At 50.6% G+C, this 17614-nt stretch overlaps 1 protein-coding gene across 1 annotated transcript in view; it reads left to right on the top strand.

The window, feature by feature from the left end:
- The window catches only part of GAB2 (GRB2 associated binding protein 2), a 101051-nt gene that overhangs the window by 72728 nt on the left and 10709 nt on the right, over positions 1 to 17614 (top strand). Inside the window, exons 3-7 of the mRNA XM_063326444.1 lie at positions 8649 to 8889; positions 12483 to 13069; positions 14133 to 14227; positions 14959 to 15241; positions 16244 to 16334. Coding sequence (XP_063182514.1) covers positions 8649 to 8889; positions 12483 to 13069; positions 14133 to 14227; positions 14959 to 15241; positions 16244 to 16334 — 1297 coding nt within the window. The remainder of the gene's footprint in view (positions 1 to 8648; positions 8890 to 12482; positions 13070 to 14132; positions 14228 to 14958; positions 15242 to 16243; positions 16335 to 17614) is intronic.

Consider the following 17614-nt stretch of genomic DNA (forward strand, 5'->3'; position numbering starts at 1 on the left):
TTTTGTCTTTGAGTTCATTATCACAGCTGATAACTGCTTGAGTAGAAGATGACTGGCACAAGCCCACCAACCATGGTGGGCTTGAGCCGTCTTCATGGGTCTCCCCTCAGTCCCCGCTGTGAAATTCTTCGATCCCCATGCCCAGCCAGGAAGATTTTCATCTGACATTATTCCTGTTCGCTTCTGGTTGCTGTGGAGACCAATTTAAATGAAACTCTAGTATTTTGAAAGAGAATATGATTCTAAGTCATTTGCGATGCAAGGTCTCATGCTAATAGCATTAGCATATTATTTGATTATGGCGATGTGAAGGGAATAAATTCCAAGTCCTTTTTGCCATCACTGCATCTTAAAAGAAGAGGAAGAGAAAAACCTCCAGGTTTTAGCCAATACTGAAGACCTTTACTGCAGGCGAACTCATGATTTCTGAATGCATAAAGCTTTGGGGGTCACAGGCATTTGTAACCTCATCACAATGAGAATAGCTCCTGGAAGGGACCTTTTCTTTCCCTGCTTCCACTGAGCACTGTTAATAGACTGTCTAATGGGCAGGACTCAGGTTTTTAATGATGGATAGAGAGATCCAGGATGGCTTTTTGAGCTGTCTGCATTTTTGCTGGAGCGCTGGTGTGGCAGAGCCCAGCTGGAGAGTGGCTGTGGAAGGCACAATCCTCCCATCGCCTGCAGAGATTTTTCTTCTTGCATCTTACCCTCAACATCTTAGCAATGGTTTAGCCTTCAGGACTTCTTTCCGTGATTACAGCATGTGGACAGGATATGCCCATACCCCTGAATGAAGAAAAACTGCATGGAAAACTTTTGCAGAGGGGCTTGTTTTGAGAGTAAAGGATACAGAGGTGGAAAAGGGAGAGCTGAACTTCCAGCAAGAAAACAACCCAAGCCAAACTATTTTATTTTTTTGAGTCTCCATCCCTAAGGGCATGTTTTCTGGGGATGAACTGACCCTTGCTCGCACTGACCCCCGGGCCGCTTCGCTCGCTGGTTCAGGGACGCGGTATTGCAGCCATGAGGGTTAATGACTTATTTTGTCTCCTCTTTCGGGTTTTGCAGTTGATGCGGCTGATACTGCCCCGTCTGAGCATGCCGGGCTCACCTGAAAAATTCGGGGCTCTACCACAACCCCCTCTCTCCATCTTGTCCCCTACCCCCCGTGCACTACCCACCTCCCTCTCCTTTTAACCCATCGGCTAAAATACCCCCGTGGGAGCAAAAAAATAACATTAATCCCGGATAGAGGAGAGAAAAATGAGGCCAGATTCCTGCAGTTTGGTCCCACGCACGGGTGCAAATGCACCCATGAAGAAGAGGGCTCTGAGAGGGGAAATTTTCGGATCCTCTGCCTTTCCCCATCGCTGCCTTGCTGAGCAGTGGCAAAGCAGACCCTTACCCGCGCTGCTGTTTTATTGACTCCCCAGCAAACCGGGAGTTATAATGTTTCTCCCCCAAGGTAAGGAGAGATTGAAATAAATTACTTCTGTAAAGAGCTGGGAATGGCAGTTCTTCTATAATACAAAGTGCAAATATTTGGGCCTTTCGTGCGCTCCCTTGAATCGAAATGGTACTAAATCATGCATAAGTAAAATGGGTTCACATTTCCTCCCAGCGAAAGTTTTCCTTTGCTCTCCTGGAGCGCTAAAGACCTGTGCTCCCATCGCCATAAAAAGGGCTATAAAATTTAAAGCGAGCCGTTAAGAAGCCCTGGCTGGGATTAGGCTGGGATTCATCCTTTCTCCTTCTCCATCCCTGCTAAGTGAGGCGTGCACCCGTGTTTGCTCAAGCAAGAAAAGGCTCCCACATACTGCTCGCAGTGAACAACAAGGAGAATGAGAAGGAATATTTTCAGGGCCTGAAAGCAAGCTTTTCCTTGGCTAGGGGATGCAAAATCGATGGTGCACTAGCTTCTGGGCTGCATTGTTGTGAAGTCCAAGGGAAAGCCCAGTTAGGAAACGCCAAAACCGCTAATCATCGTCGTCATCGTAAATAATAATAACCAATAATAATAACCAATGTGATCCTCCAAAACAGATGCCAGAGCTTCATTTCACACAGTAAGAAAGCTGGTTTGATGCTGGGCTGTCTTGGGGCTGCCTCTGGAAGGGGAAAAATACCTTTTCTCATATAAATTTGTCATGTCTTTCCATAGCTCTTTACTTTCAACAGCTTCGGCCCTGTCCTGCAGCGCTGGGCTCCACAGACTTCTCATACCTCCAGCCAGATTTGCCAAGGATGCCCCTGGCATCTGCAGGAATCGCACGTGCCGCCCACAGACAGAACGCAGATAATTTTGCGTGTTCCCATTGCCTAGGTTTTGGCACCTTATCCCTGCCCTGAAAAATGTAAAAATACCCTCCTTGGGACCCCTTTGTGTTTTGTACAGTTACAGACCAGCATCTTTGCCCTTTACCTCTGTTACAGCCTTTTTTTTCTTTTCTTTTCTTTTTTTTTTTTTCCCCCTATTCAATCCCTCATCAAATTGGTTTTGCAATGTCAGAGGTGATGATTCATGAAGCAGAGGGTCAGGGACGAGGTTGGCTCTGCGGAGTGAATGAAGCCTGTCCCAGCCCATGCTGCTGCCCTGGGATTGTCCTTCGTCCCTGGCTGTGGCTCGTTGTCCCACTCCGGGGCTCTCAGATAAGGGTGTTCCAGGTGGGATTCTCAAGGTCACACAAAAGCCAGAGCTCTGAGAATCCACGTTCATCTGCTTTTATCTCCAGCACTGAAGCCCTTATAACAAAAATAAATAGGTACACACCAGACAACCCTGTTTGGCCAAATGTTAGACCTCCAAATATTGACATGAAAGGTTGAGCTCCACGATCAAGCGGCGGATTTGCTCTTTAAAGGGTAGCCGCCATGTGCGGGGCATGCTGATATGATACAGAGCTGGGTCACTGCCCCCAGGAGACGGTGCCCAGGGCAGGGATGGGATTTTGGGCAGAGCCTCATCTCACAGAACCAAACCTGTGTTCTCCAGGAAGAAGCATCACGTCGTTTCTCTTGGAGTCTCTCTCCCTTCTGCCCCTTTGTCCTTCAAAGGATTGATTGCTGTTAAAATAACTGAGATATATAATGCTTGGAGGTCAGGATGATCTGACTTGGCTCCTTTCCCACCCTTCTCACTCACTCACTCTCCAGCACTGTGACTTTTTCCCTCGGTTCCCATGCTTATCCAAGGCAAACTCTCCTACGTTACCACTATTTTTCAGTTGTTTCATACAAATGCAAGCAGAGCGCTGACACTGATGGGCAGAGACAATGCTATTTGGCGCCGCTCATCTTTGCCTCACTGTCTCTCCCATCAACTCTTTCTCAGGTAATTCTCCCCGTCCTGTGTTGGATGCTTAAATAATTGGGGGGTTTCATTATTGTCGGTAGAGGAAACCTAAGGGGATGAGCTTAGGCTAAATATCACTTAGATGGCTGAAACTGGCTAAGAGAAACCATGCCCTTAGCCCTCTGTGCAGCAGATCCCTGTCCGTAACGCAGTGATGTTCCTCTTTCCCCTTAGCTAGTCTGTCCCTGGCCAGTTTCTGAAAGCAAATAGAAATAAGCGGCAGAAACTGGAAAGGACAAGCTCAGAAGCCCAATTGATGTCACTTTTGTCCTCACCCTTCAGCTCCTCTGCAGTGGAGGATGCAGCTGTGATGAGTCCTACCTTGCCCCATCATCACTTTTGGGGAGCTCTACTCAAAATTGGCACTCAAAACTCAGGCAATGCCAAATATTAAGGTACCTGTGTCCTTGCATGCATCTCCCCGTCCTGATGGAAACCAGAGAGTGGAAATTATCCAAATCAGATTCCCTTTCCAACTAACCTGCTGGAGGAAGCCTTTAGAAGGCGACCTGCCAAAGCATCCTCAGACTGACAGCTTTTCAAACGCTGTCCAACTCGGAGGCGATAGGGAAAGCTCAGTAAATAAACCTTCCTCGGGTGCCACACTCATCCTCGTGGCATCCCAGGGCCTCCTGGCAGCACGGTGACATGGCGTCTCATCCATCAGACATGCTGTTTGTTCTCTCACTGCCAGGAGAAGCACGCGGAGGGCTTGTTTTGGTAGGGTAGTTTGTATTTTTTTAATTATTTTTTTGTACTTGTGCTCGAGCTGGCAGCAAAAGTGGAGGTTCAGGCAGATTCCCATGGGAGAAGGTTCCTCCTATTTTTGCTAATAAATGATGGAGCTGCTCCAAAGAGTGGGGAAGATGATAGCGCATGAGCACACCCTGCTCCATGCCCTCCTACGGATTATTTCTGGTAGATTTCTACTATCCCCTCCTGAAAAAAAATCCATAAGTTTTAACTGGCATGAAGTCATCAGTGTGGTCCGAGGCGTTTTATGGCCTTACTTGCCGGGACAAATATGAGGAGCTTTTATCTGCGAGGCCCCCTTGGACCAGATTGCCCTTGCCAACATGGTGTGGGCACTACAGGGAATTTCACGCCTCTTGGGGATGCCAGGCAAACCCGGCACTTTTGCTGAGACCATCAATAGGGCTGCAGGAATTTAGCTATACCCAAAAATTGCCCCCTTCCCAAGGGCAGAATTTCAAGTCCATGGGATACAGGGAGTTGTAGTCCCAGCCTCTGACTTCAGGCGGGGAAAGCTGACATCGCGTCTCTGGTGAAAAAGTCCGTTATGAGCAACAATTTCCGAAGGAGGCTGAGTAATTATTTCACTCTGATAAGCCCAGGAACATTGCGCGAAGCTATGTGCACACAGCAACAGGCGAGCACTCTGAGCGAGGGAATTCAGAGCTGTCAGCAAGGAGGGAAATACCACTTTGGGGGATTGAAAACATTCATAAAAAATTCCTGGCTTCCAGCCTAGTCTGTCCTGTTGCCGGCTGTGCTCACAGTTGCATACTTTTGCTTCGGGGATGGAGTCACAAGGAGGTTTTTCCCCCACTTTGCTGCAACACGTGGCCAAAAAGACACATCTTAACCTGGACTAGTGAGTGCCGAGCCTTCGGCCAACTGAAGCCTGCCCGGCACCGTGGGATTTTGCAGCTCTGTTCTGGCTCATTCCCAACGAGCATCTGGCTTGCTTTCTCGCAGGGACCAGCGCAACAGCTGTAGCACGAGCCCAGCAAGATGTATGCATGCAAGCCGTGCCGCTGACATTGAATTTTAAGTTGTGGGCGTCCAACGCCGCCTTTTCTAGACCGTGAGAGTCCAATTCCCCGAACTCGGATGAGAACCAGCCAGGAAACATGGGGTTAAGATGACACTTCCCATATGGCCTCACTACATAACCTTAACTCTGCCCCACTGGGAATGGCAATAGGAACCATAACAGGATCTTATCCCTCCTTGGCTGTATTTGATACATTCCCGCAACATAAACTCAAGATCTCAACATAAAGCCAAGGGATTTGAAGGCTACGTCCACACTGTTAAATAAAGGAGGGCCAGGGGTTTATCCATGGCCCCAAGGTGGATGGCTATGAGGAATGGAGATGGATCATTCTTTTTGGCTCGTGGCCGGAATGAGTTGAGCATCTTTGGTCATGATGTGGGTGGGACTGATGCTTGGAGGCGTCTGGATGGGACCCCTTGGAAGTTATTCACTAAGTGCCCTGCATGGACATGGGAAAGGAGTGGCGGTCCTCATGGCCTGGGAGCTGGGCACTGCAGCGTGGCAAGTTGAAATGGCGTTGGGACCTCTGGCTTGTCATTCACCCTGTATGCCTTACCCTCATGGGGACCTCTCTCCATTTCAGGCCAGCATAAGAACACAAATGTCTTGACTTTTCCCTTTAGCATGTACTAGTCATCAAATACTACTTTTCCACCTCTCTTTCCTTTCTTGCCTCCTTTTCTGCCCCCTGGCAGGACCCATCGTCAGTGTGTAACCTGGGCACACGAGCTGCCCTTTTGTTCTAGTGCAAAAAACCCCCACAACATAAAAAATACAGAGCAATCGTGGCGGGCCCCTTCTACAGCCGCAGGATTTATCTTCCCAGCCCTTGCAATACCCTCCCAGCCCCGCGAAGCAATCCATTTCTCACCTGCTATTATGGAGTTCATCTCACAGACCTAATGGAGTACGTGAGTCCTGAATTGGCTCCTGCTAATGCTCTCGGTGGCCGGGTCGCTGTGGGCAGTGAGCTGGGAATTCATTTTGAAAATCAATGCGGCCGTCGATAGAGCGGCTTCCCCCGGGGAAGTGGCGTGCTTTTTACCAGGCGTTGCCGCCTGCTGCCCTTCGTCCCCCGTTTTCTTTTATGCGGTTGGAGTAGCCACGGAGTAATTCATCCCCCTTTCAATGAGTGTGTCTTTTGCACTGCGCTCTCCTGTTTCCCCAGGTAAGACTGATTTTTGGGACGAGGTTAGGATCTCCTGGCGGTGTAGGATTCACTGGGCTCCTCGAAGTGTCTTGATTTGTATTTGCTGTGCCCCGGTGTGATGCTGGGGACTGCCTCCTGCCTGCAGCCCCAGCTCTCCCCTTTGGCTGTGTTGGTACAAATAAATCGGTGTAATTTTGGCCTGCCATGGCTTTTCCGTGCAGTGGCAAGTGCAGAGCCTGCAGGGATAGTGTTGGAGGACTGCTCAGGGCAAAGGGACCCCAACTCAGAGGATCTCCAGTTGTCCCCAGAGGCGACCTTCATGCTGGGACACAATACTAACATGCCATCCTCACTCCATCCTTGGCAGTGTCTTGACCAAAGCCCAATGTCATGGGCAATTCCTGACCATGATTCAGGAGGCAGCAAGGGGCTGTTCCTGAGAGGCATTTTGGGTACAGCCCCGCTGTTTTTGATAGCAATGTCGTTATGGGTTCTACCATGCTGCTTGAGCTCAAAGCACTTGATTTGGGACTAAGATTTGGGACTCACAGAGCTCTCGACTCCTTTTCCAATGGGGATCAGTCTGCACTGCTGCAGGGTAAATATTTAATAAGAAAGAGGGTCAAGGCACTGCTTTGTCCAAAGACATCGAGACAACCATTTACTCCCATGAAAAGCACCAAGGGATCTTTAATGCCCATGCAAAGAAGACAGGAATCAGAGTTTTAAGCTCTCATCCCCCACCATTAATGTCAATGTTAAATATTGATCCTTTCTGTGTTTAGCACAAACCAAACAACAGAGTTGAGACACGCTCTTTGGCTTTTATTAATGTACTTTTTCTGCATCGGGTGAAGTTTGCAGTAACGCCAGGAAAAAAAATGTAGCAGCGGTGAACGAGCGGCAGACAGATCGATTTTGTATCTTGACACAATTCAGGAGTTGGTGAAAAATCACCCCGTGTGGAGCATCTCCTTGTCCAAGCCATGACAACCATTTTGCGGAGAACTCATTTCTCTGCAGCGTAATTTTGGTCTGGCCCAAAATTTCTGGTAGGATCTGGGCTTTGAGGGAAGGAATGGAAAAAAGATGTTGGAAATCTGTAAAATCCCCCTCATCACCATGTCGGAACAGGTGCCCTTATGGGTGTCTGAAGTCCAATTTGAGGAGCAGACGGACATTGTGTTGGGGGGAAACCTGGAACCTAAATCAGTGATGGCCAAAAAATGGGTGGATTCACACTGGGAAAGACATCTTTTTTGTTAGAGTTTGGGTTTTTTCTCCATTTTGAATTGGTACCAAATAAATGTAAATCACAGCTGTTATAAAGGGTGACTTCAGTGAACCACAGTGAGTGGTTTTCACATGCCAGGAGGGCATGCATGGCAGGGAGATCATGCATGGTCTTCTACATGGTCTTCTGCAGCCAGAGATGAATCAGCTTTCCCAATATATTCTGCAGCTTGCAAGTTTTCTGGGTGTTTAGTTTGGGTTTTTTTAATAGGGGTTTACAGCTTGGCTGTAAAAATTCATTCCTGGTTCAAATTCTTGTAGCACATTTATCAGAGGGTTGGAGTAGCTGGATTGTTCTTAATCTCTGGGATATTCTTGATGGAAAGTAATTTAATATTTTAAAGTTAATTTCTCCCTGAGCAATGGGGAGGGGAGTCGCACCTTGTGTCTGAATAGAAAAATAGAAAATAGAAAAATCCTATTTTCCTAGCAGAAAACAGCAGGAACTCTTTTGAGGTCACAGAACTAATAGAGAATTGAGTAAAGTGGGCACGTTTTTCTTCTCTGCTGCCACTGCGTCCATCCATATTTCCATTCCAGTTTACGCCACTGTAAAAGGATGGCAGCAATGACCGTACACAGAAGGATGGGTATGACTTAAATCACATCCCTAAAACTACTTACAAAAGGTCTCTAAGAAAAGACAGAAGCAAAAACTCTTCCTTTACCTTTTTAACTAGGTTTTAACAACCCCCTGAGCTCCCCAGGAGTTGAGCTGCCATCCCCCAGACATCCTTGCAAGCCATTAAGCCTCTGATAAAATGTGATAAAATGTTAAAATATGATAAAATGATAAAATACGATAAAATTATGAAATACGCTGAAATATTTATTTCCCTGTATGGTGCCTGTAGTTGCATGTGCTCCAAGTACGGGAGCCTGCTGCTGAGTGCATCATTCAGAGCCATAAGCAAGCCACACCATCCTCCATAATGGTACATAAATGGTACATAAATGCTGGAGCATTTAAGTAAGGAAAATCCCAGGAACACAGGCTGCAGGGTTGCTGCACCCAGCTGCTCACCGGTGTGGGTATTTTCCCTCCACAGATACCCTGAGGACCCTCGCCTCCATGAACCATGCGCCACGGTCTTCCCCAGCAGAGCTCAGCGGTGCCAGCCACCACCTGCTGCGAGAGCGCAAGTCCTCGGCGCCATCCCACTCCAGCCAGCCCACCCTGTTCACCTTCGACTCGCCCGCCAGCCACCTCCAGAGCACCCTGTCCGCCAGCGCCCCCCAGGACTACCTTTTCCTCCACCAGTGTATGAGCAGAAAGTCAGAAAATGCAAGGTATTGTAGCCCACCTGGGAGAAAACCTTGGGGACATCTGAGGGAGGGCTGGGCATGAGCGGCTCAACCCACCTCCATCCTTGGAGGTGTGCAAAACTCATCTGGAGAAAGCCCTGAGTGATGGTCTCATGTCATCGTGATAGGGAGGAGGATGCCGGAGTGGCAACCTCACGAGCTCCCGGCTTTCCTGGCGTTCTGGGTTGGATTAAAAACTGGCTGAATGGCTGGGCCCAAAAGGTGGTGATCAGTGACACAAAGTCTAGTTGGAGGCCAGTCATTAGCATTGTACCCCAGGGGTCAATACTGGGTCCAGTCCTCTTTAACATCTTCATTAATGATCTGGATGATGGGTCAGAGTGTACCCTCACAGAGCTTGCTGGTGACACCAAGCTGGGAGGAATGGCTGATATACCAGAGGGTCACCAGTACACCAGAGGGACCTCAAACACACTGGAGAAATGGGCCAGCAGGAACCTCATGAAGTTCAGCAAGAAGTCCTGCATCTGGGCAGGAACGGGCCCAAGCAGCAATATGTGCTGGTGGCTACCCAGATGGAAAGCATCTAGTCAGAAAAGAACCTGGGGGTCCTGGTGAACACCAAGTTGAACACGAGCCAGCAATGGGTCCTTGCAGACAAGAAGGCAAATGGTATCCTGGGCTGCATTAGACAAAGTGTTGCCAGCAGGTTAAGGAGGTGGGCCCTCCCCTCTACTCAGCGCTGGTGGGGCCATGCCTGGACTGTTGGGTCCAGTGCTGGACTCCCCTGTACAAGAGGCACATGGACATATTGGAGAGAGTCCAGCAAAGGGCCGTGAAGATACTGAGGGGACTGGAGCATCTCTCCTAAGAGGAAAGGCGGAAAGATCTGGGACTGTTCAGCCTAGAGAAGAGAAGGCTTGGGGGATCTCAGCAGATATTTCAAGGGAGGGTGCAAAGCGGACAGAGCCAGGCTTTTGTCGGTGGTGCCCAGTGCCAGGACCAGAGGCAATGGGCACAACCTGAAACACAGGAGGGTCCCTCTGAACATCAGGAAACACTTTCTCAATGTGAGGGTGACCGAGCACTGGCACAGGTTGCCCAGGGAGGTTGTGGAGTTTCCATCCTTGGAGATATACAAAAGCCATCTGGACACGGTCCTGGGCAACTGGCTAGAGGTGGCCCTGCTTGAGCAGGATTGCTGGACCAGATGACCTCCAGAGGTTCCTTCCAACCTCAATGAGACTGTGATCCTGCAGACAGGGCCCTAATTCCTACCTTTAAGCAGAAAAAACTCAACCAGAAGGATGGGCAAGGTTTGCACCATTCATCCCTACTGTGGCCCAGAGCTTGCTGGGCTTCACAGCAGCCCGTGGTGCACGGTGTGGTATTTCTGAGCGAGAGGCAGCTCCCCGCCTCCAGACCCAGCCAGTTGCCTTAAATAGCGAGGAGTTTTTTTGGCATGAAGAGTTCTGGCTCGCGAGAGCGGCGAGGAGGGAGGGAGGGAGGGATGGAGAGGCGGTTGGAGCCCAGCTGGCGTGAGGTGAGAGCAGAGCCCAGGCTGCAGCCTCCGCTGGGCTTTCCTGCTGCAGCTGCCTTTCCCTACCCGAAAAACAACAACAGAAAAAGGCTCAGAAAAAATTAACTTCAGATGGAGTTAATGGAACAGTGTTTAAAAAAAGGCCCTCCGTCGCTCCAGCTGTGAGGTTACCTAAAAGCCACCCTCCGAGAGCCCGACCACAGCTGGGACACCGAGAAGGAGGGAGCAAGCACTGATGCTTTGGTGGGTAGAGACTAACTGGCCAGCGGCAGCTTCTGCAACTGGGCCAGAAATGATCGCCCCGATCGATGCCCAGTGCATGGGGCCAGGCTGCAGGACTGCTGGGAATCCCTCTCCTTTCAGCTCCAGAGCTCTTACTTTACTCATCCATAAAATGAGGGTAATAGTAGCTAATTGGTGGGCAGTGCTGGGTAATTAACCCATGAGATGCTTCAAGTCCTCAGCCGAAAGGACCCTGCCAGAGCACAAACATCTCCTGAGCAAGGATTCATTTGTCATATCGCAGCATCACTTGTTTTTTTCCCCAAATAAGCCCTATTTCTGAGCGCCATCTCGTGCTGGCTCCGTGAAACAGAGGGACTGTTGTCCCTGCGGAGCATCAACCCTGACGGAGCCACATAAACCAGCATCTCCCAGCTTTTCCCATAGGGCTAGCACTTCCCCAGTGATTTGCCGCAACTGGAAACCGTTCCCGTAACCACTTCACTTCTTCCCACCGCAGTGATTGCTACAGGGCAGGACTCCCTTCCACGGGGAGATGTTTAAATGGGGTTGGCTGGAGCCCTTTCTGGCTGTGACCGTGTGGTCCCCAAAAGCCTGACCCACGCATGGTTATACTTCTGCGAGCAAAAACACCCATCCTCTCATCCTCTCCTGGTGCATATGCATTAGGTCTTCATGGCAAGGTAACTCTTTTTAGGACCTTTGCTTTATTTTGTTCTTCCACGCTGCTTCAGCCAGCTCAGGGAAGGTGTCGTTGTCACCCATGCTCAGCTCTGCCACATCTTGCCCTCATGTCCCAGCACTTCCACAGCGATGCTCATGTTTCCCCAAGTCTCGTGGGACGGGGAGCTGCTTCGTGGTGGCAGGGGTAGAGGATGGGGGAGATAACAGTCCCAAGTGACCAACTGAGGCATCCCCTGACTCGAGAAAATGTCATCTGCCGGGGTTCTGAGTTCAGAAAGCCAAGCCCACGGGGCTTATCATCTTCTGCAATGTTGGAGGGTCAAAAGAGGAAGCAGTAGGAGGGATAAAATAGGAGATGAAACACCTTAGAGGGAATCAGCGGAGGGGCGGTGGCTAATGAGCAGTCGTTAGAGGACTGAAGTCTCCCTGGTGCTTGCCCTCCACCCTGGCTAGTGTCCCCAGGCGTGACCGCAATATAAATAGAAGAATCATTAGCAAGTCACGGACCTAGTGACCGTGGTGCCCTGCTCACCTCGGGGGACTCGAGGGCTTTTATAAATCTGAAGTCAGCCCTGAGGTTCATTCCTCCTCCTCTGCGTATCAAGGCTGCAAACCCCAAATCCCAGCTGGGGACTGTTCTCACCACCCCAGGACTTGCCCTGCAAGAGGGCAGGGTGGTGGCATGGCTGGAGGCTTTCAAGTAATTCCCATCAGGAATTTTTGCAGTCCCTCTCAAACACATTTGCAAGGCAGAGGTGAGACTAAGCCTGCATCCTGCACTGCAGACGAGCAATTGATGCATGATGGAGATGCTGATGGGGTGCCTCTTTGCAGCCATGTCTTGGGTCATTGTCAACTGTTGCAAAAATTGTCCTTTTTGACCAATTTATGTCTGGCTAAAAGGCTCGTTCGTGCCCTTAGCCCTATCGTGGAGCTGGGTGCACATACCTCCCACCCATGACAGAGGCTTTTTGAAGGTCTTTCAGGATGGAACGGGTTGTGACCATGTTTGGATGGGTCTGAGATGTTCCCGTTGCCCTGGGGTTGGGCAATGTGGGTTGGGAAGATGACAAACAGGGGAAGCAGAGCTCGGTGCACCCCAGGACCAGCTCTCCCCCCATCTCAGCCCCTTTCTCCCCTTCCTCTGCAGGAGTGCCAGTTTCTCCCAAGCCACGAGGTCCGCCTTCTTCATGCGGAGTGACACAGCAGTCCAGAAGCTCTCGCAGGGCAATGGGCACTGCGTGAATGGGGTGAGCGGGCAGCTCCATGGCTTTTACAGCCTGCCGAAACCCAGCCGGCACAACTCGGAGTTCAGGGACAGTGCGTACGACCTCCCACGGGCCTTTGGTTCCTACACCCACCCCAAGTCGAGCCTCACCAGCTCTGAAACGGATAATGAGGAGGTCTACACGTACAAGACTCCCAACAACACCCTATGCAAGGAGTTTGGAGAGCTCTCCACGGACTCCTATGACATCCCTGCCACCCCACTCTCTGTCTACCAGATTCCCAGGACATTTACACTGGACAAGAACCACAACGCTCTGGCCGTGGCCGCCAGCGACTCACCCGCTGCGCCACCCCCGCGGCCCCCAAAACCTGGGCAAACAGAGTCACGGTGGGGTAGCCCACCCCAACGGCTCCAGCCTGGTGAAAGCTTAGGGCTGGCCCCCATGGCAGCCACCATTCCCCGGAGAAACACGCTGCCAGCGGTGGAGAACAGCAGGCTGCATCGAGGTGAATTTGGGGATGGGGAGCTGGGGGTGGCTTTGTCCTATCTAGCAGCCTTGGACTGGTCAGTCCCACTGGGTTGCAGTAGGGCTGGGGTGGCTGTTGGCATCAACCAGGGGGTTGAACACAAAGAAGCTCTCCCTGGTCAGGATCTGGCCCTGGCTTTTGTATGCAACAGGCAGGAAGAGGCATCCCCATGGCTCTGCCCACCAGAGCTGCTCAGCTGGGTCTTGGCTGTGTTGTATTTTGAGTCAAAACCCCAAACCTGCTTGCCCATGCAGTCCTTCACCAGATTTTGGTGATTTCAGCCATTTTTAGCTTGCTTTTACTTCAATTCCTAACCAGGTTTATCGGAATGCACTTCAGCTCCGAGCTGCCTTGGTTTTGCTCACCAGACAGGGCTGCAATTTTGCACATCTCCGAGACCCAACATCCCCAGTGCAGCAGAGCCTCCCTTCCCATTGGCCATGGATGGGCCATGGATGAACATGCCCTTTCCAAACCTTGTGCCTGGGATGAGATAGTTGCAAAGTAACTTGGAAGAGGTGGTTGGAGGGAAAGCATACTGTAAATGATACACACAGCTCCCTGAAATGCCTCTTCTATCTCCTTCTACCTAAATACCAACATTTAGGCTGAGATCAGACCCATGCTCAGCAGTAGACAGACCAGTCTGAGAGCTTAGCACCCCATCCTCACCCCATCCTCCCCTTACCGGAGGCTGCCAGTCCTTACGTCTGCTGAGCGAGCTGTAACGGAGCTCTCCCTTAACCCAGTTTTGTCACCATGATCTACCTTATCTGACGTCTTTACCCCTGGGATTTTGCGGCACTTTGACAGAACCAGGTTAGGTCCGTGCAGCACGTGCAGTTGTGTTGACGCATCAGAGAGATGCTAATTGGGAGGGAGCATAGCAAGGAGTCTGTGATGGGCTAAAAACCACATCTCCCACCAGTGTCCAATCATCAAGAATAAATACCTCCCTCCCAGTACTTGGATTTTGTTTTCAGGGGCCCCTTTTATTAGCAGTTGTGCTGGGACACATTGTACGTTTGTGGTTGTGTTGCAGCTTCTTCTTGCGAGACGTATGAATACCCCCAGCACGGGGGCGGCAGCACTGTGCAGTCGGTCGAGTCGATGAACGGCGGGTACAACTCCTACCTGGTGAGTTGGCTTCGGTGTCGGCCACCACACTATAGGTACCGTTTGCACCTTGTAGATTCAGAGTCAAGTTGGTTCCAGGTGGGACCTCACAGCCCAGCCCTGCAGAGCTAAATCAAGAAGGGTTTTATTACTGATTTCAATTAAAAACATGGTGGCCTGCAGGGTAGAGATGGAGGGACAACCACCTAACCCAGCACCGCATGCAGATATTTGCTTTGGGTGCTTCCACAGAGTGTATCTACCTGGAGCTTTGACCCCAAAAAAGCACCCAGGAGTTTGGCTTCTTCCTGAAAGCCTGGGATGCTGCTGACTTGAATTTTTATGTTGCCAGAAGAGCCTCTTTTGTGCGCTTTCTAAGACTTCCTGAGCTGGAAATGACATTAAAGCAGCCTTTCATATTGCATTTTAGTCATGGCCAGAGCCCAGGGGAAAATTACTTTCCAGGTTAAGCATGTTTCTGCAGCTTACTCTGAGCATGAGAAGAAACGCAACTCTGGGCGATTAAGACTTTTCCCTGAACTCAGGATGTTGCAATGTCTTGGAAACAGTGGAGGTAGACCCTCTCAGCGCAAACTGATGGCCAAGGAGGGAACAGACCATCCCTTCCTTCTGTGCTGAGATTTTAGAGCAGGTCCCACCCCAGGTGTGTGTTTGGAGATGAAAGGATTTATAGTGTGATGGGGTTGAGGAGTGTCTGATGCTCACAGCACGTCCTCCTGCTTGTCTCTCAGCAAGCCAAGGCAGCGGTGGCCCGCTCCCACAGCACTGACTCCGAGGACAACTACGTCCCTATGAACCCCGGTTCCTCACCCCTGATCCACACTGAGAAAGCCAACGACAATGCCCAAAATCTCTACATCCCCATGAGCCCTGGGCCGCATCACTTTGACCTGGTGGGGTTGTCCTCGGCCACCCTCCCCGTGCATAAAGGAGGAGCCATGGCACAGTGCCACAGACGGTTGAGTGAAATCCAGCCCCCACCAGTCAACCGCAACCTCAAACCCGACCGGAAAGGTAAGAATATTTGTGGGCAAATCTTCCCAGGAACCTTTCTGTTCTTGTAATACCTTGGACTACATCTGTCGTCTTGTGCACACTCAGTGGAGTCCTGCGTGGGGTGTGATTTGCTACCGCCAGCACAGTCAGACCTTCAGATGTTCCCCATCCCCTTCCTCTTTTAGGAAGACTATGGTGCAAATGCAGCTTTCGTGGTGCTTGAACAGAGCCTGTCAAACCCTTCCTGGCCTTTACAGGAGATGCATGTCACAAGCAGGATCTCACCCTCATTTCCCTGCACCCCTCCCCATGCTCTACTCCAAAATCCCTGTGTTGTATTCAGATGACCAGACTTTCTCCTACTGTTTCCTACTGGCTGGATCTAGACAGCTCATCACTCAGGGCTTTGCCTACATCTTCCAAATCCCTCCCCAAACCCAACAGATCACCAAGGAGATGCCAAGGAGGAGGGCTGCCATCATTAGGATGTCAGCACCTAGCCCCATCAGCATGCTAGGCGAGGGCTGGGGCTGGAGCGCAGCGGTCTTTTCCATCTAATGAACCACTCATGATGAGGAGAGCTTTCATGTTACCCTGCAGATGTCCTTTTCCACTGCCTATGGGGAAACACGCTGGCTGGAGGCAACTCAGCGCTGTCAGAGCCTGGTCTTGTCCCCATCTAATAGGTTATCACAGCTTCTTAATGAAAGTGTTTATTATGCTCTGGGTTTTGGGCATGTTTAGCAAAGCACCATTCCCTGGGACGCACATTGCCCTTTTGGGGCCACCCATCCACTTTGGGGCTGCGGGTCAGAGGGAGAAATTCACTGTTTTCCCCCAGTCTTGGTGTAAATGAGTGCAGGGATTTTGGTTGGGGGTATCTGTCATCAGCAAGGAGAGTTGGGGGGCTAATTAGCAGAACAGGAAGCAGCCAACAATTTGTTGGAGACCTCATGCCAGTCATGGATGCTGAATTGTAGGAACGTGCTGCCTCTGAAAAAAGGCTTTTCCTCTCCCCAGCAAAGCCATCGCCACTGGACCTGAGGAACAACACTGTCATCGATGAGCTTCCTTTCAAATCGCCAGTCACAAAATCCTGGTCCAGGCCAAGGTGAGTAATGGTTGGGGTATAAATTCTTGCTTTGTTCCGACAGCAGATCTCTGGTCTCGCTCTCACTTGTGTCCACATGTAGCCATGCTGCCACCTCCGCCATGGATTAAACATCTCTGGCTGAGTGTAAGGGGGATGTTGGCTGCCTTTCTGCTGCAGAGGTTTCTTCTGGCCCACCATGTCTTTTTGTTGAAGGGGCATGTTTCTCATGGACCATCTTGAATCAAGTTAGAAGTGAGCCCAGGCTTTAGATGCAGAGCCAAACTTCCCCAAAAGCTTGATGATCCCTTCAGCTCTCATTGTGTTCTTTTTCAATTTTAGAAACAGGAGCTGCAGAGCTGGGTCTTGCCATGCAAACGTCTGCACGGGGCTGAAAGTCCACCCTGCCCAACACACTACCCCCATCAGGGATCAGCGGGAGCTATCTGGGAAGAGGGGCATTTATAGAGTAATTCTTTCCTAAAAATATCCTGCCACGCTATGGTGATTTGGGGCTCAAGGCGTTCCTTGGTAACATCAGGGCCACAATTAGGACCTGGGCCAGGTGCTGTTGAAGTAGAGCAGATCCTCCTTTGGACCCCTCACGAGCTCTGTCAAGAGCTCTACGAGCCGGAGTCCCCACATCCCGGCCGGTGGCAGGATGATAAATTTGTTTAGGTCAGGATTTCACAGGAAAGCCCAGCATGTGGCCGAGCAGCTAATTAAGATCCCTTGAAGACATTTCCTATTTGTGGGTTCTGACACCGCCTGGAGAGCTGTGGCTCTGACGCAGGACCTGTGGTCCTCCACAACTCATGACCCAGCTGAGCGACCCGGACTCGTCGGCACTGGGGGCACGGGGCATGCTTTCCCATCCAGCTCTTCCCCCCCAAAAAACCTCTCTGTAGTCTCAAAATGCAGGGTGACACTCACAGGGTCTGACCGAGGTGTGTTTTGATTGCCTTGAAAGCAAAGCCTAGCCTGAGGGAAGTCTGCAAAATGAAACCAAAGCACTTCAGAGCAAAGTCTGCCGGCCAAAAATAACAGGATTCGCACAATTCCAGTTCTGCTGCTAATTCGTGGTCTGATGTTGTCCAATGAAAGGCAGGAGCAAAGCTTGGCTGCTCTGACTCCTCTAATAAATTGGATTGTGGGGAGACTGACTGCAGGGCATGAGCGCTGTGTGCTGAAATCACCGCACCGGGAAACAGCGAGCGGGGTTTGATTGACAAGACGTCCGACCTCGGAGAAGCTAATGGATTTTTCCCTTATCAGCTAATCATATGACCCTGCCTTTACTG

The sequence above is a fragment of the Chroicocephalus ridibundus genome, chromosome 1 (genome assembly GCF_963924245.1).
Source record: "Chroicocephalus ridibundus chromosome 1, bChrRid1.1, whole genome shotgun sequence".
NCBI classification, from domain to species: Eukaryota; Metazoa; Chordata; class Aves; order Charadriiformes; family Laridae; genus Chroicocephalus; species Chroicocephalus ridibundus.